Below are 24,248 nucleotides of genomic sequence, written 5' to 3'. Positions count from 1 at the left end.
CTTTATGAGGATCAACTGGATGTTTTCTAAAAAAAAGAAATGAATAAAAATCTTTTTGAAAAAGCTCATAAATATGATTTGAACATACTCCCCCCCCTTGTGACATATGGTGACTCTTCCATCCACTGTGTTTATTACAATTTCTTCTTAACAATGTTTTACAGGATCAGATTTGCATGAACTGATACATCTCTTCAGGACCAGCGCTGCTGCCTGTTTCTGAATGATGACAGAACAGGATTTAGCTGAGGTGGTTCAAATTGCTGTTGAAGACTTGAATCCAGATCATCCAGGTATGCTGTTGGAGGGGACTCACAGTGGGAGATGTAACACAGAGAGGAATAAATGCAAAGGCACCCCATATTTTGCTGTTGGTTGCATGTATGTTTTATTATATGTCTTATACAAATGAAGAATGATGAAGAACTAATCTATAGAATCTCATGTTTCCTTGGGACTAAATAAAATAGTGCTTTAATAGAGACATGCTACCAAACACCCAGAGTTTATGTGCTCTTATTCCAGTCCCTACTTCCTGTGTCTCATATTGCACTATGCACTAAACATTTCGTACGATAATGAAGCATGGCTACTGAGACTGAGGTGCCTGCAGCCACCAGCAACAGAATGCATGTTAGGATACAACATGACTGAAGATGACTGTAATAAACTCGAGAGTTGGCTGGAGCGTGAACATGTCCTCTCAGAAGCACAAGTGGGTTTCAGGGTGAAACGGTCAACTCTAGACCAAGGTCTAGTACTTCAGCATCTTGTAGAAAAACATACGTCAAGAAAAGGAGGATCTCTTTATGCAGCTTTTATAGACTTTAAATCTGCATTCGATCTAATATCACAAGATAGGCTTTGGGAAAAACTTGGCGCCTCTAACATAGACAGACGTCTGCTGCCCCTTATCTGTAGTTTATATGAAAATACCCGTGTCCGAGTCAGGTGCGACCGACAGGGTCACCTATCTAGGGAAATTCAAACCCATCATGGTGTCAAACAAGGATGCGTTCTTGCGCCCACTTTATTTAATTTTTATATCCATTCCTAATATGGAGAAAGAAAATGCTCAGCCCCCTGAGTTGGCTGATTCACCCCTCCTAATTCTCCTATACACAGACGATGCAGTTTTAATCTCCTTTTCCGGTGTAGGCCTAAGAAAACTCTTAAGATCGCTTACTGCTTACTGTAAGGCCGAACAACTAACAATTAATTACAGTAAGTCTAAAGTTATGGTGTTCTCTAAGAAAAGAAAGAGACACAGATGGAGAATTGATAATCGCCCTAATGAAAAAGTATCAACTTTTAAATACCTGGGTATAACCTTCCAGGAAAGGGGGGTCATGGCTTTATCAGGTCAAAAATCAAAAATACCATTGCAAACGTCCAAAGAACTACTAAAGCTACCATAAGATTTTTCTGTTGGAGAGGAGGCCAATATATCCCTGCAGCCTCTCAGGTTTTTGCTGCAAAAATATTAGCACAACTGACATTTGGCTCACAGATTTGCAGCTTTTCAAATTATGATCCCTTAGAATCATTTCAAACTAAGTTCTATTGCTGTCTGCTGGGGATCCCCTCCTGTGTGTCCAATATAGCGGTCCGCCTGGAGGTTGGGCAAATCCCTGTCAGCGCCCAGATATGGATTTTAAAGATTCACTACTGGCTAAAACTCATTTTTCCCTCTGTTGAGTTGGCACCCCTAACCCTTCTGGACTCCTTCCAATCCAAATGGAAAGCCACACTGTATGAAAAGCTAAGAGATTTGGGATTCTCGCCTCAGGCTTTGTTAGCTGCAGGATACGAGAAAGCAGGAGCAATCATTCGCCAACGAGTTTGGGATGTGGAATTCCAACGCCATGTGAGTGAGATGAATAAACATCCAGCTATAAAGGACAATGGGAGAGGATTCTCCCCAGCAAAGTATTTGATAAAATTACAAATACCTAAATATAGACGGGCATTTACCCTTGCCAGATTTAATGTATTGCCATCTGCCTTATTGCAGGGAAGATTCGCAGGTAAACCATATGCGGAACGAGTCTGCCCCTGTGGCATGCCGGAGGTAGAATCTGCCTCTCATGTTTTATTACGCTGCCATTTTTATAATGACATACACCAGGCTTTCATTTCACCGGTCATACAAAATTTTTTAAACGAATTCCAATGTCTTAAACTCCTTGTAGAAGATACGGACCCTGAGATTACGCTAAAAGTGGCCAAATTCTGTGCAGCAGCCATAAAGCTCAGAGAGCAAGCGGTGCTACCGCAATGAATAAGACCCCAAGTGGTAATCTTTAGGCCAGGCATCCCCAAACTTCGGCCCTCCAGATGTTTTGGACTACATTTCCCATAATCCCTGACCACTGGTCCTGTTATCTAGGGATCATGGGAGTTGTAGGCCAAAACATCTGGAGGGCTGCAGTTTGGGGATGCCTGCTTTAGGCTACATTTTAGTATCCCAGTTCTAATTATACATTTTAAATGCTGCTGTATACATATATGTGTGTATATTGTTCCTGCTGTGTAAATTTTAGTGTATTATCTTTGTGTTTTATGATTTTTATGATTCTTCTGATTTTGTAAGCTGGTCTGTGACCATAAGAATAAATTCAATTCAGTTCAATTCAGTTCAGTTCAACATGACTGAAGATGGTTGGCAAGCCTGATGTAGACTGTGGCTTGGTCTGTTTGGGAGCATGGATCTAGAGCTTATCTCAGTCTGAATCAACCATTGAAACACCCTCATATAGGAGGTAGCATCAGCTGTTAAAATAGGATTGGAGAAAGGAATTTCCTTGCATGTACTCAAGTGGCAACTCTGCATTCCAAGGCTGTATTTAATTTGTACTGGTTGTGCCAGTGTCCTTTCTGGAAATTCTGAAAATAGCTTCTCTGTTTTTGTTTTGCAGTTGTGTTGGAAAATCATGATGTTACAGATGAAGATGTAGACCCACCTTTAAAGCGTCAACGGATTGAAATTAATTGCCAGGATCCCTCAATTAAGGTGCCTGTGGACATTTGTTGTTATTCACTCAATGTTGTCAAGTATTGGATGGACAAGGGTAGGTTCTGTTACTGCAGGGATAGGAACTTTGTGGTGCTCCAGATGTATTAGAACTCCATTTCCCATCAGTCCCAGCCATCATAACCAATGGTGTTGGGAGTTGTAGTTAAGCAACATCTGGAGGACCACAGGTTCCCCATCCCTGTATTGTGAGCTAAAGACTTCTAAACTGTCTGCAGCTGCAGGTTTCTTGTTCTCCTTAAGAAAGACAGAGACAGAGGCTTCAGAAGCTAACCCAAGAATCTTGCCACAGCAGATTGACTCCATACTCCTAGTACTAGGTACTTGTTTATGGGGCTATTGAGCAGATAGTAGAGGCGGTTGCATCAAAAGCCCTTCAGGGGCTAGATTTTATTGTATGCTTTAGCTCCTTCTGTAGAGAAATTGCTTAATATTTTGTTAACTAGTTAATTGAAGCATTGTATTTTTTCAGGCTGTTTTTTCTATCTTTAAGAGCTAATCTAACGGGCTCGATTTGCTACTTCTGTGTAACTTTTAATTAAAGTCCACCAGGGGGCACAATAGAAAGTTCTTTAAGAAAATCGAAACAAAGTGAAAAAAAAATATTTTGCAGTGTGGGGAAGGTACTTCTTAATGCTGCTCTTTGTTATTTCTTTAGGAAATTAATCTCAGTAATTGCACAAAGGGTGTGTGTTTACCAAACTTGCTTCAGAACCCAAAACTTTGGCAATTGATTATAAAATATTTATATCCCTCCTTTGTTTCCAAAAACAACCAAAGTGCCGCTCAGTTTAAAACCTATTGAAGTCTAAAATAGTGAACTGGAACATCAGATTAAAAATTACTTTGGTGGGAGGCGTAGGATAACAGATCAGATAACAAGCCCTAGGGCCTGCTAGAGCAAAAAAATCTTGCCTGAGACTGGGGTATCATTAAGGAAAAATATTTCCACAGCCTACTACAGTGGAAATGGCCTCTCCACATGTTCCCACCAACTGTGTTTCCAGAAGTGGTGGACATGTGTTTTACAAAGACCTAAGTGATCTGCTAGGGTTGAATGTTTCATGTTAAAATGAAAAGCTTTCATTAGGAGCAGAAATAGGTACAGTATTATGATCACTTTCTGGAAACTATTGCATCTGATTTGATGACTGCATATCCTCAGATACACCGATATTAAGGGTAAAGTAATGGCATTGAAAACAAGGTTCTGGAGTTTGACCTCAAATTCAGAGCCTTCTAAACTGAAACTTGCAGGTAAGCCTCAATAATGCTGTGATATTCCATCAACTTTGATCGTACTTAGTGACTGGGTGGCCTGATAGTGCTCCTTTAGTACACGGGGCAATTAGGTGAATATTGATGTGTGTATGTTCTTTGAAGATGTATATACCACTGTTTTATTTGGCTGCTTCTCTTCCCCAGTCGTTCCTGTATTCCATTAATCAGACAATATGCCTGCGATTGGATAGTATTGAAGCAAAGCTGCTAGCCCTAGAAGCTACTTGCAAATCACTGGAAGAGAAACTGGACCTTGTCATGAACAAGCAGCATAGCCCTATCCAAGTTCCCATGGTGGCAGGTTCCCCGCTTGGTGCTACACAGACATGCAACAAAGTGAGATGGTAAGACATTAATGTGTGAGGACAGCCTATGCTGTCTCCAAAGCATCTGCTTGGCATGAACAAGCTGGGCAGCTTTCTGGATAACTGTCAGGAGCTTGGTATGCAGTTTAGAATGACAAATGAATTCATCTCAGGGGCTATTGCACTGTCACAGTGAGATAGAGACTGAACACGCCCCCTTACTTTGTGAATGACTTGGAAATGTTGCCACATCTTGCCTTAGCTTTTGCCTGGGTGTTGGGTACATTACAGATGGAATGACTTGGCTTCTGTTTTAGCATGGTGCCAGATTGCTCCTGGTCTATCCTGGGGCAATTGGCTGGGATTTCATTTTTATCCTTTCAGTGAAGAATTCAGCATTCTGAGAATTTATTTATATAACATAAATACAAAGACTAGGGTGATATACAAAAAAATAATAATACCAATAATAAAAGATTACAATCAGTTAAGACACAAACCCCTGTGTTGAACAGTGTTTCCGGATAGCAACTACTGTTTCCTTTAATTCTTCATCAGCCAATTAGTTCAACAAACATTCGTAAGTAGAAAGATATGTAATTTCTTCATAAACCAATCTTTTTTCGAATAGATACATAAGAATGAAAAATACTCTGGAACAGTGCTCATGCAATTATGTAGTCACTGTTGACTACATAATCACATAAGCACTGTTCCAGAGTGTTTGTTGAACTAATTGGCTGATGAAGAATTAAAGGAAATAGTAGTTGCTATCAGGAAACACTGTGCAGCAGAGTTCAGAGTTTGACATCAGAATTGGACATTGCCGATTACAAAGCTTCACAGCTTGTTCTTCGCCGGGTAAAGTCTGGCACTGTGATTCATTTCAGTATTTTCAGAGACTTACTTTCAGAGACTTTAGTTTGTTAATCTTTATGTTTTGAATTATTCCATAAAGTTTCACATCGTAATTCTTTTTGGCCATCGTGTTGCTTTTGATATTGCTGCTACAATCAGTTAAGAACAGTTAATTGACTACATGCTGTGGTCCAGACATATTATGCATCAAAGGCCTGATGAAAAATATGGTTTCACAATTTGAGCATTTGCTTTTTAAAGCAAACTTCTATCTCTTAGGGCTTGCTAATGCGTCTGTCAACATCCATGGCCTTTCAGATGTTGGACAACAGCTTGCACCAGGGCTGGAGGGACTTGCAGGACCAGATGTTCCCCATCCATAGTGTAATGACTAGCCATGTCTTGGAAGCCTGAGAAAGCCTGAGCAGGCAGTGGTTAGAAGGCATGACTTTGGGGCTCTGTATAGATTCTGGTTATTCCACACTAACTTTGTATAAATAGCACAATTGGATTTGCATAATTAATTTTGGCACAGATTTAGGCTTTCTTTGGTGCTGAATTTGGGATGTATTGGTACTGATTTGGTATGTATTTTAGTGTGGTTCGCACCCCCTGTACCTTTAGTCTCATAGATAGTATGGTCCAGTCAGAGGACAGGAAGCCAAAATGCATCAGACATTTAAAATGAGGACATAATATGGGTTGAAGAGAGCATTCTTGCATCTGGAGAGCCAAATGTGTCCCACACCTGTGTTAAAGCAGCCAATGAATTTCTGTTATCATTCCTTTATTGGGAGGGTTTTCTGTAGTACGTATAATACTTTTGATTCCCAGGGAGGTTCTTCCCAACCCATTCTGAACAATAACCACTCTTTTGCTTTACCTTTAGTACTTCACTTGCTTATACTTTCCTTTGCTTTTACTGCCTTAAATAGCTGCGTTTGAACAGTTACTTCTTTCTACACCTGGGTGTATTTTCTGTCTGTGTAAGATATCTAGATCTATATATCTATATTTCTATCTTTAAAATTCATTGGCGAACTCTGCGAGTTTCTGAATATTTTTCTGGTATGTGGTGCTAGAAAGTGATCTCAGTATTGCAGGTGCCCTGGATACTCACAGAAAGAAGCTGTTCTCTTCTGGCTTCATAATGACAGGCTTGCACATCAGCAGCACAGAACATCTTTTGTTGACATACAAATCCTTTCCTATCTGATTTGGCTTCCATGTTTAGCCCTAATCCTCTACTGGATGGCTGCTTCTTTGGTTTCTTTCCAACTCACGCTCCTCTCATGCCCAGTTTTTTTAAAAACATTTCATTTTACAGATACTAGCAGTTATACTCAGTGGAGTCTACTTATTTCATGAATGTACAATTCATAGCTTTGCTACTTTTTAATGGACATGTTAAAATGATACTAGACTTTTTACAGTGCTGATCATCTCAGCCATCTCAGTCTGTGATTCCACAACCCAAGTATTATATAAACATAATACTAGTAAACCTGTATCCCTCTGTGGAAGGATTATTCGGAATGAGTCACTGGTGAAAGCATTCCCCTGCATCAGCAGCAAGACTACTGGTAGTGTATGCTGCGTTGTGGTCAAGCTGCTGCTGTGCCATAAACTTCAGTTTGTCTCTATCTGCTTACCCTCCTATAGAAAAGGATCTTTCCAAACATTTTGGATGTTTGTCAGGATGGTTTCACCCAAACCTAAGAAAGTCTGCTTGCGTCCCTATTGGAGCCAGAACTGTGAACTTTGGTGTGCCTTCTTATCTTGCATGAAAAACAGAAATTAGGTTGCATTGATCCAGTTCTCACATAATGCTAAGCCAAACCATGGCTTAGCGCTGTGACCTAATCCATGGTTTGTGTAGTATGAAGTCCAAACACAGGCTTGTGGTTTGACTCCTTCCAGACAAACTGCAAACTGTAACCAAGGGTTGTTCTTAGTTTACAGCTTGTGGTTTCCCTGGAGAAGATTAACCATGAGCCTGGGTTTGGATGAGACACTAAACCAAACTATTGCTCAGCATACCAGCAGCAAATCTGGAGGAGGAACAAAGTGGCTGCAATCGCCTCACTAGGGATATGCATGCTTGCACATTTGTGCTAAGCCATAGTTTGGGTTAGTGTTACAGGCAAACTGAGCAATTTCCTATCCATAATTTACTAGCAAGAAGCAGTTTTTAATGTGGTGTATTACTCCTGGTGTGTATACCCTTCCTTGTATAATCTTTCCTCTTGTGTTGGCCTTTTTGCTGAAAATGCACTATGAAGGAGATTTCTTGAGGCAAATAACTTGGTTAGGAACCCAATAATGCACGTCCAACGAATGTCACTCTTCAGCAGCTTTTACTAATTAGACTCTCTGACAGATTTAGCATGTGCCCTGAGGCTGTGCTTTGCCTTCTGAAGACTTGGGGGTCTTTGATAGGCATTCTGATGGAGCTTCACAAGTAATCTCTCACCTGGGGAAGTACTTTTATTGAAAATGTTTTCTTCCCAGGTGGAAAGAACACAGTTTTGTTAGTTGAGATATATGTTTTATAGTGATGATATATGGTCTTGCTCTGCTTTCCATTGCCATTAAATGCCAGCGAAATGAGCCTTGCTGTTTTATGGGCTCATCATAAATATTAGCTTCCATAAAAGAAAGTAGAAATTTATGCTCTTCAAGACAGAAGCGGTGCTGTAGGTAGGGAAAGAGCAGGAGAGAGTTGTTATCACTTGCCTTATCTTTAAGACTCTTTAATTAGATTTGTATGCTTTACTAAATTACTTTTTCCTTTGGGCTTAAAGGAAAACTGGTTCGGGATTTCCCCTTCTAAGAAGCATTTCTCTTTCTAGGTAGCAACCACATTTCTTTTGTTATTTATATTAATGAAATATGAGTGAGAGGTATAGCATAGAACCTCCTCCAGCCCCTTCCAACCTGGTGACTTTGACTGCAAGTTTTTTTTAAAAGGTTGTGCTGTCCCCAGGGTAAAAGAAAAGCAATGAAGACATTTACTTCCTCTGTTCACCATAGAGATGATGGAAAGACTGGTGAAAATGATAACTGCAGTCCCATGAGTTGGTGTGCATATGGGAGTTGATGTGGGAGCCATTGGTCACCATCAGTCACTTTGATGGTGAGGGTGAATTCACTTGGGCATCTTTGGATCAGAACCTAGGGCTGATACTGTTTAGCATAAGTTTAGAACCTGCAGTTCAATTCTTGGTCTCAGTTTGATGGTTGCTGAAGCAGCATCAGAGCTCTGCTCTCCTGTAGTGTAGCCAGATGCCCAGCACCTAGCCTGAGTCTTGTTGCGACTTACATCTAGCCCAGGGGTCGGCAAGGTTTACCTCGCCTGGGCCAGTTCACTCCAGCGGAGATCCCTCCGTGGGCCAGATCGCGTGTGTGCGCCCCTGCAATTTCTGGCATCTGTGTCTGCACAGACACTATTTCCGGCGTCTGCATCTGCCGGAATGGGACTGCTCACATGGATGAAAATGTATTATGTAAATTGTCCTTAGAATCTTAGGGTTGGATCCAGTATTAGTTGTACTCGGAGTTGATCCATTGAAGTTCACAAGCAGAACATGAACACAACAGCACTCCCCTTTTAGTTTTTCATAGCATCATGAATTTCAGCATTACATGGTCACTTTCCAAAATGTTCCTACTACGTTATCTTATTGGTTGAGATTTAGTCAAGGATAGCTGATCTCCTCATTCCTTTCTGCCCCTTACTGAAAGAAAAAGTTGTCAGCAAAGCATGGCAGGAATTTGGTGGAGATTCTGTGCTTAGCGGTGTTTGTTGCCTAACAGATATCAGAGTAGTTGAAGTCCCAGATTCCTACTGACTATCTGAAACATGTGTAATTTGAGACAAGAAAGCATCATTGACATCCTTACCTTGGCTTTGCAAACTATTGTAGAATGCAGCTACAATGTTGTTTTATTTCTATTTCCGTTTATTTTACCCAAATGGGATACCTTGTTCACTCTCTTGAATTTCTGAGAAGGCATACACATTTGACATATAATGTTATTTCCTCTCCTTTTCTTTTGCATCTATATGCAAAAGAAATACTTTTGCATACTTTTGCATCTATATGCAAAAGTAGTGGCACCCGTCCTGTGGAACGCCCTCCCAGCAGATGTCAAGGCAATAAGTAACTATTTTACTTTTAGAAGACAACTGAAGGGAAGTTTTTAATGTTTAGTGCTGTACTGTTTTAATATTCGGTTGGAAGCCGCCCAGAGTGGCTGGGGAAACCCAGCCAGATGGGCGGGGTATAAATAATAAATTATTATTATTATTATTATTATTATTATTATTATTATTATTATTATATTTTATTTATTTATTGACCAACATGAGTCATCCCATCAAGTCTGTTATTCCTATCAAAAAAATACTTACTGTCCTGAAGTAGCAGTTGCCGCTCATCCTGTTTTCCATACTTGTTAGTGTATAGACACAGAAAGCACTGAATATTCTGCTCTGAGTTTCCTCTGCTATGGTATCTTAGTGTTGAGTTTGGCACCTATAGCACCTCCTGGTTTCTGCTGTAGTGTCATAGTCCTTGTCTTTAGTGAACATACCTTCAGGCTGTTTTCTCTTTCCCTATAGGATTTAGTTTAAAGTCCTCTTGATCAGATTCATCATTCTTCTGCCAATCATCTTCATGAGATGCTGCTCATCTCCTGACAAGTAGGAACGTATAGACTGTTGTCCCAGAAACTGAACTTTTCTTATTGACATTTTCTTTTTTCTTTTTTTTTTTTTTAACATACTTTTTATTAATTTTACAAAATACAAAAAAACAAAAAAAACGGTACATACTTAAACCCCTTTTCCACCTCCTTCCTACCCACCCACATGGGTCCTCCCCTGCCACAGAAGTATCCCATGTTTGTGAACAGTCAGAAATGGTCCATTTTATGCTTGGATTTCTGTCCTCCTCCCCCTCCCCTGACCCCAAAGCCCCCCCCTGCCACCAGGGAGCTCCAGCAAACCAGGGCAGTACGCAGGAGGACATCCATCCAACCATCTATTGTTATACCAAAAAAAGAGAAAAATAGAAATAGGAAAAAAAGGGGAAAAAGAAAGGGCGAAGAAAAAAAAGAAAAAGAAAAAAACAATACAAAACAGAAAAATTTTTCTTGCATTCATAGTTGAAAAACCATATTTTATGGGCTTCCCCTCCCCCCCTTCCCCGGTTTTCATCCCTTTTTTATCATCTGCAACAGTTTCTTACTTTATAAAAATACACCTTTGTATCTTATACAACTTATAAATCAATTGTTAACATTTTCATCTAATATTCAAATCACTGAAAATTCAAACTCCCATTTTCTCTTCCCGTGCCTAATTTTTTTTTTCTCCCTCTATAAGCCTCCATATTTTCACATTTTCCAAAATCCATTCACTTTTAAAACTATAACTATTCTCAATTTAACCTTACATCCCCGATTACCGGCTCCACCCCCCCCAATCCAGCAAATTCCAAAATCAGCAGACCAGTTATAAACCTGTTAATCCATCCTTATAATCACAACATCACTTTCCCTTCACCCCACCCCCTGTTTACAGTCTCTTGCCATCCAGGTCACCATACAGGACCCCTGAATTTCTTCTCTTCTCTGCATATTTTTTCCTTCTTCCCTGTGGGCGTTCTGGAGTTCCAATAATACCAATCGTGCCCCCCTCAAAGGCAGGGCACTCCATCCAACTTTTTGTAGAGTAGAGTCATCATTTTTTTCATGGTGTGTTTCATTTTGTGTTGAATCATCACAGTCCTCATCTTCATCTTTTCCTTCCCCATCATTGTCATTCTCACATTGCTCTTTTTCAGTGTCAAAAGCTTCATCTCCTAGAAAATCATATTCCGCCATCACCTCCTGAAATTTCTGCTGTAACTCCTGTCGTCGTGTCTCCTCTTGACATAACTCTATTCTTGTTTCCCACATTAAGGTCAAAACAGACCGCTGGAACTCAGGGGAACACTTTTTTGTTGACATATTTCAGTCCTGCCAAGGTCAAAACTTATCACGTGGGGTGGAATATGATCACAGTTTATTTTCTCGACTCCATTTTAACAAGCTGGCTGCATTCTTCAAGTCTTGTTAACAATAAAGTTCGAACTCACATTTCACAAGCACTTAAGCCAAAAAAGAAATTCCACAAAGTCCAGAAATACAAAGTGAAGTAAAAATTGACTTATAAATCCTGATCAACTCACTGAATTGCCTAGGCTGCCGGCTCCCGAGAGAAAGAAAGGTTTTTCTTAGGCTTTACCTCATTGCTGCAGGGCAGTCATAAACCACAGTCTCTCTCCCCTTTTCACCCTGCATCAAAGGGGATATTCTCTTTGATGCCTTTGAGGGATCCTTTTGAATTACAAATCTTCTGTTTATGGCTTCGGGTTTCTATTTACTGTCTCTTTGTTGCCGTGGGGGGGGGGGTGGCTTCCTCTTTTCTCCCCTCTCTCCCAGACCAAATTGTTTTATAATCCAAATCGTGAGGTTACTTACAGTCTTTTCCAATCGTTTTATTTTCGGAAGAATCCAGCGCTCTCCGCCTTCGGCTTGAAGCTTCTCCCTGCTAGAATAACGTTGCCGCTCAAAATGGCCCCCGCGACTTCTACCCTCCTCGCTCCGGAGCTCTTATTAGAGCTAACCGAAGAGTTGGGGAGTCCGGATTGGGTCTGTGCCGAGCAAATTGCCCTCGGGACGCCCTTCCCGAGGTTCTAAGGGGCGCAGCGTTGCTCTCGCTGCCCTCCCCACTCCTAGCAGAGACGGGCCGTCTCGGAGACGAGACGAAACCCCGCCGATCGACGCTGGCGCTGAACCCGGAAGCCTCTTATTGACATTTTCTTTGTGGGTGGTCATTTTCCTGAAGTACTCTTCTCTATCTTCTCTACCTTTTGCAAGAAGAATGGATGAGCACAAGGTCTGAGCTCAACCTCATCAGTTCTTCCTCATACCCGGTATTATTATGTGTTGGGCATAAGGGTGATTCCTGTATACAGTGGTCCTCTACTTACGAATAACTCTACTTACGAATGTTTCTACTTACGAATGGAGCTCCGTCTGCCATCTTGGATGCAGTTTAGATAGGATTTTTTCTACTTACGAATTTTTAGATAGGGTTGCTTCTACTTACGAATTTTTTCTCCCAATGCATTCCTATGGGATTCGGCTTACAATTTTTTTCGAATTACGAATGTGTGTTTTTGTGTATGTCTGTTGTGGCAAAGCCAGCAAAGAACCTGAGGCAAAGCAAGAGCCCACTCTTTCAAATCCAAGAAAGAAAGGATAATGATACAATAATTATGTTGATATTTAAAGTACTGTACCAAAGGACATTGATTTTTATTCCACTCTCCACTCCATCTTTCTGTGCCATCTTGCTGTTGCAGTGTTCTGGCTTTAGAAGAACAATTTAATTTACACATCCCAGCTTTTCATTCCTTTTGGATTGTGATATAGAAGGCCTGGGTCTTCTGATGCTGCACTTTGCAGTAGAATTTTCTTCCTTTTAGAAATTTCGGTCGAGTAATTCTAGACTGTAGAGGCCCCTGCCTGGGAAATGCCCATCCTTTCCTGTATGGTGACAAGGGGCCCATGAGTTTCAAGGTTTTGTGTAGAAATTGAGTGGTGAATGAGTGGAATTGAAAGGGATCCATGTCAAGTTTCCCCTGCCTTATTGATCAGAAAGTGAGGAGGTGTTACACACAGAGAGACTATCTCCAGTCTCATGCACGTTCTTCTAAAAAACAGTCACTTAATGGCCCATAACTAAGGAGCGTTGTAATAATGATTAAATAAATAGGTGGGAAATAAATATGTAGCTTTTAGTCTTATCTACCAAGCCAGGCCTGTGGCCCTCTAATACTATGTGGATGTTTTTATGTGCTCTATTTATTTTTGTTGCTAAATATACTAGAAAGGAAGCTGTTTTCAAAATTGTGTTTTACCATGGAGCCTTAAATCAGCCAAGAACTGTGAAAGTTTTTTCACTGGGAAAGAGAGGAATAGAGAGGTGTGTATCAATGAGAAATATGACCACCGGTACTATGTTCATCTGTGGCAAAAACAAATAGTTTTACGGCACCTGAAAGACTTAATTTGTTGGTTGTGAGCTGAGCATTTGTGGGCATATGCCTGCATCATTGGATGAAGTGCATGTTTTAAATATTTTAATATATTTGGAGTATTCTCAGCCTCACTTAGCTTTCTTCGGCTCTGTTCATCTTTTCATCCTGCCTGTTCCCGACATGCATTATCTGGCCTTGGACTTCAGTCTCTTTAATTTCCTAAACGTCTGGCTCCAGAATTATCTTATCCTTCAAGGAAATACGCTGACCACAGCTTCCAACATGATAATTGACAGACATGTTTTCTTTTTACTGCAGTATGACATCAGATTTCATCAGATTGTAACCATCATGATTTTGTTAATGTGCTAGAAAATGTGCAGTGGCACACAGAATCAAAGCTCTGATGTACCAAGTCCAGTGTGTTGGCCATGATCCATCCAGGTGGCACCAGTAGTTCTGCTTGCCCAGCAAGCTTTTATTTCTCAAAAAGCAGTTTACCCACCTGCATGGCAAATAGGTTTTGAATGCATTTTATTAGCTGAGTTCATGTTCCAGCCATAACTTCTCACCATTTTCCTGCCCCTCATAGTCTGTTGTTGTCAATCTGCACAAGAATGAGGAATAAGGAATTTTTTTTCCTTTTTAGCTGAGGTTAGAAAGGCAAGACAGTTGCATTCACAATCTTTTAAGGCTTGCCAGCATTTTCTTTTTCAAATAAGGACTTCGATTTCCCAATTAAAACTTTTAGCTCTTTTGGTGCTTAAAAGGTGGCTGACAGAATGGTTTCATTAGGGACCCTGTGTACTGCCATATTAAACAGCAGGTCAGATTTATATGTAGAACTAAACATCCAGTCTAACTGAGGTATCTTTACCATCTTCTACAATGCAAGGAATATTAAATGAAGGTAAAGGAGCAATGTAACCTTTACACATTTTAGAGAGCATTCTGCAAGGTTTGTTAATTTGTTTTCTTCTTTTCAGCACAAACCTCTGTATTCTTACTTGGATGCAAGCCCCACTGTGTTAACTAAAACTTACATCTTAGTGTTTATTTAGGATCTCAGGCTTCTTCATCTTCATCTTCTCCCCCGCTCTCCAAACAAACAAATTAAATCAAAATAATCACAAAACAGGTATGAAATATTGAAGCAGAGAAAAAAGGGGGCCAGAGACATCAGTAATACATTCCATACTTTTGATACAATAGAAATTATAACAAGTCTACAAAAATAAAACCGCCATTTCCATGGATATCTCTTTTTTCCAGGGGGATGAGCTGCATTTCCAACATGCATTTCCACATTCTTCTGGATAAGCATAAGGTTACCAGATTTTTTTTCCAATAAATCCGGGGACGCGTTAAAACAAACAAACAAATAAATAAATTTTTTTTGAAAAGAGAAAACAATATTTAAAAATTCAACACCACAGATCAAAGTTCGCTTTAAAACTGAGCTGGCGAGGAGGTCCTCTCTGCGAGTGGGCAGACAGCACCCAGTGGGGACCCCGAGATGCAGCCAAGCCTCCTGATCTCGCTCCCAGCCACCGCCGGCTGAAGTGATCCAGCGCTCCCTGCTGCTGCCAGATCGAGCCCAAAGTTTTTGCACGAACACACACAACACACACACCCGCACCACTTCTTTCTCTTTCTCTCCCCAGTCCACCTCCCCCCCATCCCCCCTTCTCTTCTCCCCAAAGCCATGCAGCCGCAAGCAACTCAACTGGAGTGGGAAATGGCCAGTGGTGGCAGATCGAGCCTTTAGATTAGTGTATCTCCTTCACCTGTTTCTAATCTGCTTTTATTTGCCAGAAGCCCCCCTCCACTCCCACCAGCTTGGGTGGGTGGTGGTGGTGGCGGCGGCGATGAGGAGGCAGAAGAAGCGGGGTGGTGAAGAGGAGAATATATATGCCCCCCCATATTTTTTGGCTGCCGCCACTTCTATACATGATAATATCTTTATATGATTAGCTGAGCCCAGGGGTGGGTAGAAGAGAAAGAGAGAGAAATAGTGGGGGTGGATATTGGCGGAAGAGGTGGGGGCTGGAGGTGGCTCCAGTTCAGAGCTAATGGAGAGTCGTGCCAGGACTTCGCAATCCCCAGTCACACACTGAGAGGTGCATAGACGAAAGGGAGCTGGCAATAAAAGTCACTGGGATTTTTCTTTTTTTTCTTTTAAGGACGATTTCACTCGCCCCCCTTTCCCTCTCTGTCTCTCTTCTTGCTGCTCCTGTTGGTGTCCCCGTTTCCTGGGGGCATTTAATGAAATCTGGGGACATAATTTGTCTGGGGACACATTTGCAAATCTGGGGACTGTTCCCGGGAACCGGGGACATCTGATATCCCTAATCTAGCAATCACTCGATCTTTTTGAGTTTCACTAGCCAATGTACCAGAGCCTTCCAGTCTGGCAAAATGTAGGTTTAAGTGATCCTGCAGGTACCCAGCAAATACCCATGTATTTGGTGCATCCTCCACAAACTCCATTCTAGAAGCTTTTGCTCTGTAGTGAGATTCTTTATCTGTTTTAAAAATGGGTCTAAACTATAAAACACTTAGGAAATGTTGACTTCGCTGTTCTTAGTTAACTATTACTAATATATTTATTAGGATGTTGTGTATCTTGGATTTGTTTTCAGCACAGCAGCAAAGGAATAGTTACCTTTTCAGTTGCCAAATGTAACCAAGCGTTTATCATGTGTGTTTCATAAAGGGAATCTGGCGACTGCCACTGTATGTAACCTTGGTATGTGTGTATTTTGTAGGTGTAGCTGTGTGATATGTGATGTGTCTTGCTCTCAGGATTCAGCAGATTTGGATGTGTTAGGTTTTGATCGATGGGATACATCTTGTGCCATATCTCTGGTATGCCAGCTGGAACAGTTTATTGGCTGGTGTACTGGTGTAATTCAATAATGCAGGGCGAGGGAAGTTGCTGTGTATATTGCCCTTAGGAAAGTAATGTGCAAATATGAACAAGAATATATAGACTCAATAAATAAAATAAATGAAAGTTTAGAATCCTAAGGGAAAAGTAATTAAGTTATACATATATACATTTGCATCAACACCAATACATTAGGCAGGCTATCTTCTGACTGTCAGCAGCAAAGCTTGGTGCGTGTCCTTTCCCCCCTTTTCTTTATATTTGAATCGTAAAGGTGTTCATTGATTGCAATAAACTATCCCACAGGCTTGGCCATGTGGTTTAAAAAAGGAAAATGGGTTGTAGTTTTAATCACAAAACTTTGATGGCTTAGTATCTGGGGTGTGCACTAACCCTCCTTTTCCAGCACTTAAGAGTAGCAGATGGATAATTCATTGGATAATGTATTCAGCACTCAAAAATTTGGTTTACATATGAATTCTCTTCCTTTTACCCTTTTACTATTCTTCCTCACTCTAGAGCAGGCATCCCCAAACTGCGGCCCTCCAGATGTTTTGGCCTTCAACTCCCATGATTCCTAGCTAAGAGGACCAGTGGTCAGGGATGATGGGAATTGTAGTCCAAAACATCTGGAGGGCCAAAGTTTGGGCATGTCTGCTCTAGAGCCCCAAGCATGCAGATCCAGGTTCTCTTCAACATTCAGGATAGGAGCTTGTTCCCATCCTTGCTGAATCAATGTACTTGAAAATTCTTTGGATGTCTGTTTGTCTGTCTGTCTGCTGCAATTTCTCATAATTCTAACCATTACTATTAGGACTAGCTGATGGTCAATTGATGACTGAGTGAGTAACAACTTAATTTATATAACACATAGACATTGCAAAGTGCTTTACAGTTACCCTTATTGCAAGCATCCTTGCTCCATGATTAAGCATGCAAAAGGTCTCTGGTTGAGTTGATGGCATCTACACATAGAGTTGGGAAAGTTGCTTCCACTTGTCACCAAAGTAATTTCTGAGCTAAATCAGTTATGGTTTGACTCTGTAAAAGGCAGCTTCCTATGCTTCTACAAGTACTATGGCTTGGGAAGTCACTATTGCTCCCATTTTATCTATGGAGAATTGAGTCTTGAGAGTGACCTACCAAAGACTGTGCTCCAGATTCATGTGCTCAAGAAAGTGTCTGAGTGTCCCCTGAGAGAAGACTGTAAGCCTCAGACAAGAGGAGAGTTGCCCCCTTAAATTGGTTCAGCGCTTGTTCTGTCTGAAATCTCACATTCTTCCATTCTTGCACTTAAAGGTGAAGGAGCCAAAGATTCAATAGTTTGGTGCTGACATATTACAAGCCCTGGAAAAACATAGCCCTTTCCAATATGAGCATTGGTGTTGAGTTTCACAAGGTCAGTTTACAGAATTAAGAATTAAAGCCAATGCTGCTTATGGGACTGAGAGTGGAGTCCAATCATTCATGGGAACACATTGCAGAATTACATTTGTCAAATCTTCTTGAACTGACCGAGATCTGAACTGCATTTACTCCATGTTTTCTAAGCCAGCTGCTATTGTTTTCTAATAAGCCATTTATTTTAGGATTGTTGAAGGCTTCATGTAACAAGTCGAGTGCTTCAAGCAAGTGATAGATAAATAATAAGATCAAATGCAACTTGCCAGGTTTTTTTTATACATGGCTTGGGGGTGCGGACTAAAGGGATTGTATCTGAATTTTTAATCACGTATCTTAAGGCAAAGAACAATAACAAGCTTCATGTTGCAAACTATTACTGTAAAAAGATCTTGTAAAATCTTAACATCTCTGCAAGCCAGAAAACTTTATAAAAGATTTCAAAGAAGAACGTAAATTAACAAGGTGATAACTATAACCAGAAAAGAAGAAATATGAAAGCAACAAAACCAGAGATGTTTAAGTGCCGATGTTCCTTTAGAAGGATTGTGATCCACCCTGAACAGTCAGGAATAATAGCAAATAGTAAGGTGGAAGCAGAATTGATCTAGCTTTCATAAATCAGGAGAATTGGTTTTCAGTTTGTATGATTATCGAACTGTAATCCTATACACATTCCTTTGGAAGGACTGATTGCCACATTATACTCCTTATGAGGGAATGTGCATATGGGGTGTGTGTTTTTGAGCTCCCTTCTCTCTATTTTGAGGTCCCAAAGAAAGGAGCAGATGTTCACTAATTCAGGTTAAGGGGGTTGAAGACTGTTTCTAGAGAGGAGATGGTATCTCTCTTTGCAAAGTATGCAGTGCATTGTCATAGGTTGTGCACATGTTTATAGAAGTGTGACTTTTTGCAGTGTGTGTGTGTGTATGTGTGTGTGTGTGTGTATATATATATATATATATATATATATATATATATATATATATATATATATATATGAGCAAGGAGGTCTAATCTCTGCTAAGTTGTCATCTCCTTTGTTTTAATGAGATCTAACACTTTAGCCACTGACTCATGCTGGCTTCCACTTGCTGTGCCCTTTAAAACAAAACACACCATTTTAGGATTCTCAGCAGTTTCACCACATGTTTGATTTTGGGGTATGATCTAGAAACTTCATGTGCAAGCCATATTATTCTTATGGAACTTGCATCCATATCAGTGAGGTCCATAGTGCAAAGTACAAATGAAGATACCAGAAACCATCATTTAGGAATTGACCTCTATGATGGTAATTCTGGATATCTTAGTAAATGTTTGAAAGCATTGTTCTCAAATTCAAGAGTTGCATGACATTTTTCTTGGTTTAGTTAATAGTAAACAGAAGGGGGCAGAAAAGTATTATATTTAAAGCTGAACCTTTGGCACTTATGAGCTCAAAATACTTGGCATGTATAATTTTTGCATACAGTATGGGGATCAGGTTGAAAACGCAAGCTTTAAAAGCCACCTTGTAGTAAGTTGGGGTGCATGACAGTAGGGGTGTCCTTTAAGAACAAGACTGAGGAGAGCCTGTATGTAAATTATGACTGGAAAGGATGGATGTGGATTGTTACCTCTATGCGTGTGCGCGTGTGCGTGTGCGTGTGTGCGCGCACACACACACACACACACAGTGCTGAATAAGTGGTAAGTTTCTTAGGGTTGCCCTGGCCACGAGAAATCAACTAACAAATGTTAAAAACGAAGAAATAAAAAAGCTGACTTACCTGAACATGAACATTGTCCAGGTTTATTTCTCTTCTTTACCAGCTTCATAAAGGTAAAGGGACCCCTGACCGTTAGGTCCAGTCGCAGGCGACTCTGTGGTTGCGGCGCTCATCTCGTTTTACTGGTCGAGGGAGCCGGTGTACAGCTTCTGGGTCATGTGGCCAGCATGACTCAGCTGCTTCTGGCGAACCAAAGCAACGCACGGAAACACCGTTTACCTTCCCGCCAGAGCGGTACCTATTTATCCAGTTGCACTGCGTGCTTTCGAACTGCCTGCATTAAAAGCTGGGGCCAAAGGGATATTTAGAGACCTTTACATTTAGGGATGTAAATTTCATTATCAAAGCTTTTTGGCCATGTTTAAAAATAACAGCTCATAACAGGGAATGTATGAGCAAGTTCTTTTTTTTTTTTACTGATGCCGAGGTATTGTAAAACAGCAGCAAGCTTCTCTTTCCCAGTCTTGGGATCTGTGAGTCATAGAAGCATCAGCCGGACAATTGCTCCATAAATGAACCTTTTGCAATTGAATGCAGCATTTTTTTCATGAATGGTTACAGTGGGCAATGCTTCTGTGTTAAATGGCCTCCCCCAGAGGAAAACAAACCGCAACAGACTTTATTTAAACAGGCTTTCCGTATTGGTTGGTGAAGTTGGACTTGAAACCATTAAATCATCCCTATGTACTTGTCTACCCATTCAAAGGGACTCTTTGTAGAGCTAGGGCTGAGGGGATAAACCCCACATAAATGTCTTCTGTAGCTTAGAGAAAGCCACAGTTTTTTTGTGCATGGCTAAACTGAAAGGTGCTTTTTTAGAAACATACTCGGAATGTTTTTGCTGTTTTAATAAATGCTGCTTTTTTGCCTGTTCGTTTTGCAAATTGACCACAACTTCATAAATCTTTCAAGTTCATGAGTCACATTGGGAGGATGGCTGGTATGTTTTGGCTTCTGACCATAAAGTGACTTTAATAATCACATAGGCTATCATTATAATGTCTGGCTTGTTGTGATGCTCCAGATACTTGGGATCCAAAGTGAAGTTTCAAGGTGTGAAATTAAGAGCTGGGTTTGGCAAACACAAACACTGTTTGTCCCACCTATTCAATAAGCTGCAACCAGGGAGACCAGTCATGGTAATGAAATCAAGCTCTGTGAATGTTTTTCCAGCGCAGTTGTCCTTCCACCATGACTTGTGCTGCCACTTAAAGGACCCCCTCATTTCTGTGGGTCTTGTATACTTGTGATCCTTTAGAAGGCAATTGTCTCCCTTGACTTCAGTTCCCCAAATCCATAGCCTGGGGATATCTGAAGCATTGCCTCTTTGTCCTGTTGCAGCTTGAGGGCCATGGCCACATAATCTTAATAGATGTGCAACCCCCCGCACCCCATGTTGGAACTTGAAAAGTGAAAGTGCAGACGCTGAGAAGCAATATAGTAAGCCAATTAATTTGTGAGCGTGGTGTAAGTAATAAAACAGTTTCACTGATCACCCTTGAAAGTGTGTAAACAGTCTTGAAAATAGAGACAATGCATGTACTTTTGTAACCCAAGAAATAAAAAAAATTGTAAAAAAGGAAAACAGACTGTACTCGTAACTGTGTTTAAGGAAAGGCGTGTATCCACTGTACTGCATTTTTTATGTGAGTGCCTCTAGGATTGTGTTCATAAAGAATGAACAAAGAATATATTTCAAGCCAGGTCCTGGAAATCTTGCTGCCCCTCCTTCATCTCTTTCACCCGGTGAAGTATTTCTATAAATAGCCCATTGATCAGAGCTGTGAGAGGAATCAGCTCCTTGCCCAAAGTGTTCCTATGTGAGTTTTCCCATAACACCAGTCTGACCCAACTCCTTTGATCATTTACCTTGAGGGAGGTGAAATGTCAGTTGTTTCCTTCTGGTTTCCTTCTGCCCCACCCAATTCCTTCTCTTCCAGAGTAATGCAGTCTGGAGGGTGCCAAAAGTCCTCTTCTTTTACTGGCTGCCTCCTGGGTAAGTGACAGGTTGTTGGCCAAGAAAAGCTAAACGCTGATGATGATGGATATGAGTCACACATGCTCTTTCCATGTTAAAACTTACCTCTGGCAGGAACTTATTTGTGAAGTACAAACACTTTTTCAAAACAGAGGCCAAAATATGAGAGCCTGAAAAGCCAAGTCCCACAACTTTATTAATGGCATAAATAACTGGTTGAGGCATTTATGCTTTTAATAAACCTGTGCTTTATTTTGTATTTTTCCTCATACTGAGACAGAAAAATATCCCATATTCTGCAAACCCCTTCCCCTTCCTTTCCTCCCTATTGTAACCTTGTGCCCCCCTGCAATCGTATCTGTAGGGTCCTCTAACTCCCCTGACCAGATTTAGGAAGTGCATAGAGCAGATGAGAGGAAGAAAAGTCATGTGGCCTGAGCAGAAGTCCATTCCACTTGCACCACTTGGATATCACCCATAAGCAATATAGCTTATTCTAAAAGTGTTTGTAGTTAGTATATTCAGAATAAACAGATGTCTCAAAATTTCAGTATATACTGAAGGACTGAACCATGTCCTCTGTCTGAATGCAATGTTGTGTGTCTTTCTCTTCCTCCATTCTGTAGTTTGCTTCCAAATGTTTCCAATTCCCAAGTTATTTTGGTGAAGCTATGCTGGCAGCTCTTCTAGGAAGAACCTTCTTACATTGGGTTTGTACAGACAGAAATGTTTTTAGTTGATGCTGATTAGCTCAGATGACAGGCCTTCTGGCTGACCTTCCTATGATCGGTGGAATCTTCTTTTAACTGAGAAATGTTTTTTAAAGATCTGATACCACCTGCAATTAACCTCTGTTCTTTTTTTTGGGGGGGGGCTTATTTGTTTATTGTGGTTTTATGCTGTGTTTTGTTAAAAGGTAGAATTCCTTTCACCACATCCTGCTATATCTGATTTAGGTTGTTCCTTCTACCATGTGTGGCATGATATGTAATTAATTTTAACACTCTTAATTATCTACAGGATTTTGTTTAATCAATACATTTTTAGTTTTTTGCTCATGGGTGTTAACTATTTTGTTTGTAGTTTGTAGCTAATTGTGTTTGCCTTTTAATATTTGTTTTACAAAAAAAAGCCTTTGAATGTGAATTGCTTCTTTGGGTCAAGTCCTTTGTGTCCATCAGATAGTACAATTATATGTACAGGAAAAAGAATCTTGGCAGAAGCTCGAGAAGCCAACTTAAGCAACTGATATGCATATCATGTATTCCGTTCTTCTTCATGCATTCCAGTCTTCTTAAAAATAATACCAAGCCCTGTGCAATTAGGATGTGCTTGCTTTCAGACACAGTGTTGGCATCCAGCTGTCTAAAGAGACAGCGGAGTGCACCTCCGGGGATGCTGCTGCGTTAGCAGCACAGAAGTGACCTCCGCAGGGCGCAAGTGTGGATGGAAGTCCTGGACTGCCCAGATAACAAAAAGCCCCCTTGGTCTCTCTGATGTGGTTCAAAGGAAAGCAGAGCGATACGTTTGGCACCAGCTTGGCTGCAGGAACTGCCAGAAGTCCCAAACAAATTGATTTTGTTGCCTTCCAGGGCATCCAACTATCTTGGATAGTTCTGTCCCAAATGTTTTATGCATAGTCATGTCTCTGGATTTTGCCTCTGACTAGAGAATGAAACCATCTCAAACTATCCTATTCTGAACACCTGATCCTGGTAAGTTGGGAGATAAACCCCCAAAGCCAAAATGGCCATTTCTGATGGGCCTTCGGGAATAGTTTTCACCAGATGTTATCAAAGAGCTCCTTAACCCAAGAAATAATGCTGGTCTCTTGTACTAACCCTCTCCTTTTGCATGTGTCTTCTTGGCACCTGTGCATACCTGAAGCAACACACACATGAACGCTCCCCCTCTGCATCCCAAGAGCTGCTTCTCAATAACTCCTGCAACTTCCCACTTGAATAGCACATTCAAGCACTGTACGTGAAGAGCCATTTCAGCTGAAAGAATTTTCCTCCGGATCTGTTAATGAATCCAGCACATGCAGTATCAATGGCTACATTTAGAAGTTCACCCGTTCACGGAACTTCCACACCAACTTGAATCTTGGCACCTCTGTTTGTACAAATGAAGCTGTTAGTAAATGCTTCCTGCACGTAGCTCCAGTCGCTTGGAAGTTCTTTTTGCCAGAGATTTTACTGAGCAGAAGAAGGAAAAATGTGGCCTAATTCAGTGTCACTTTGGAAAAGGGCACAGCTAAAGACAGCTGGGGCTGGGGACAAGTGGTACTTGGTGAGACCACGTTCTCTGCAGTGCAGAGGACCCATAACCCTTTGTGCTCGTTAAATTAATTACTAATGGCTTATATCAGGGCATTTCTTCTCCTTTCATTTTTAAGTTGTTTTAAGTTAATTAAATGCCATCAGGCACACTTTAAAATGGTCTACAAAATGCATTAGTTCTTTTATTAAAAAAAGGACTTTCCCATTTTATATCAATTTTCATTTTAAAGATTTTTCTATTCAAAGGAAACTACAGAATGAGCAAAAGCCTGAGGTCTCCATAAATGGAAGCTTAATTTTATTGCATTTATCTCTATTGCTGCAATTAATTATTCAGAGTGTTCATTAAAAATT

At 40.7% G+C, this 24,248-nt stretch overlaps 1 protein-coding gene across 3 annotated transcripts in view; it reads left to right on the top strand.

Annotated features, from left to right (window-relative positions):
• Positions 1-24,248, top strand: part of BANP (BTG3 associated nuclear protein) — a 151,936-nt gene that overhangs the window by 12,082 nt on the left and 115,606 nt on the right. For all 3 annotated transcript variants that reach the window (XM_035118178.3, XM_088670995.1, XM_035118181.3), the window contains exons 2-4: positions 165-293; positions 2,919-3,013; positions 4,460-4,659. In XM_035118178.3, coding sequence (XP_034974069.1) covers positions 224-293; positions 2,919-3,013; positions 4,460-4,659 — 365 coding nt within the window. In that variant the 5' untranslated portion in view covers positions 165-223. The remainder of the gene's footprint in view (positions 1-164; positions 294-2,918; positions 3,014-4,459; positions 4,660-24,248) is intronic.

This window comes from Zootoca vivipara, chromosome 6 (assembly GCF_965207765.1).
Source record: "Zootoca vivipara chromosome 6, rZooViv2.hap1.1, whole genome shotgun sequence".
Taxonomy (NCBI): domain Eukaryota; kingdom Metazoa; phylum Chordata; class Lepidosauria; order Squamata; family Lacertidae; genus Zootoca; species Zootoca vivipara.
This window is presented reverse-complemented; position numbering and strand designations above follow the sequence as displayed.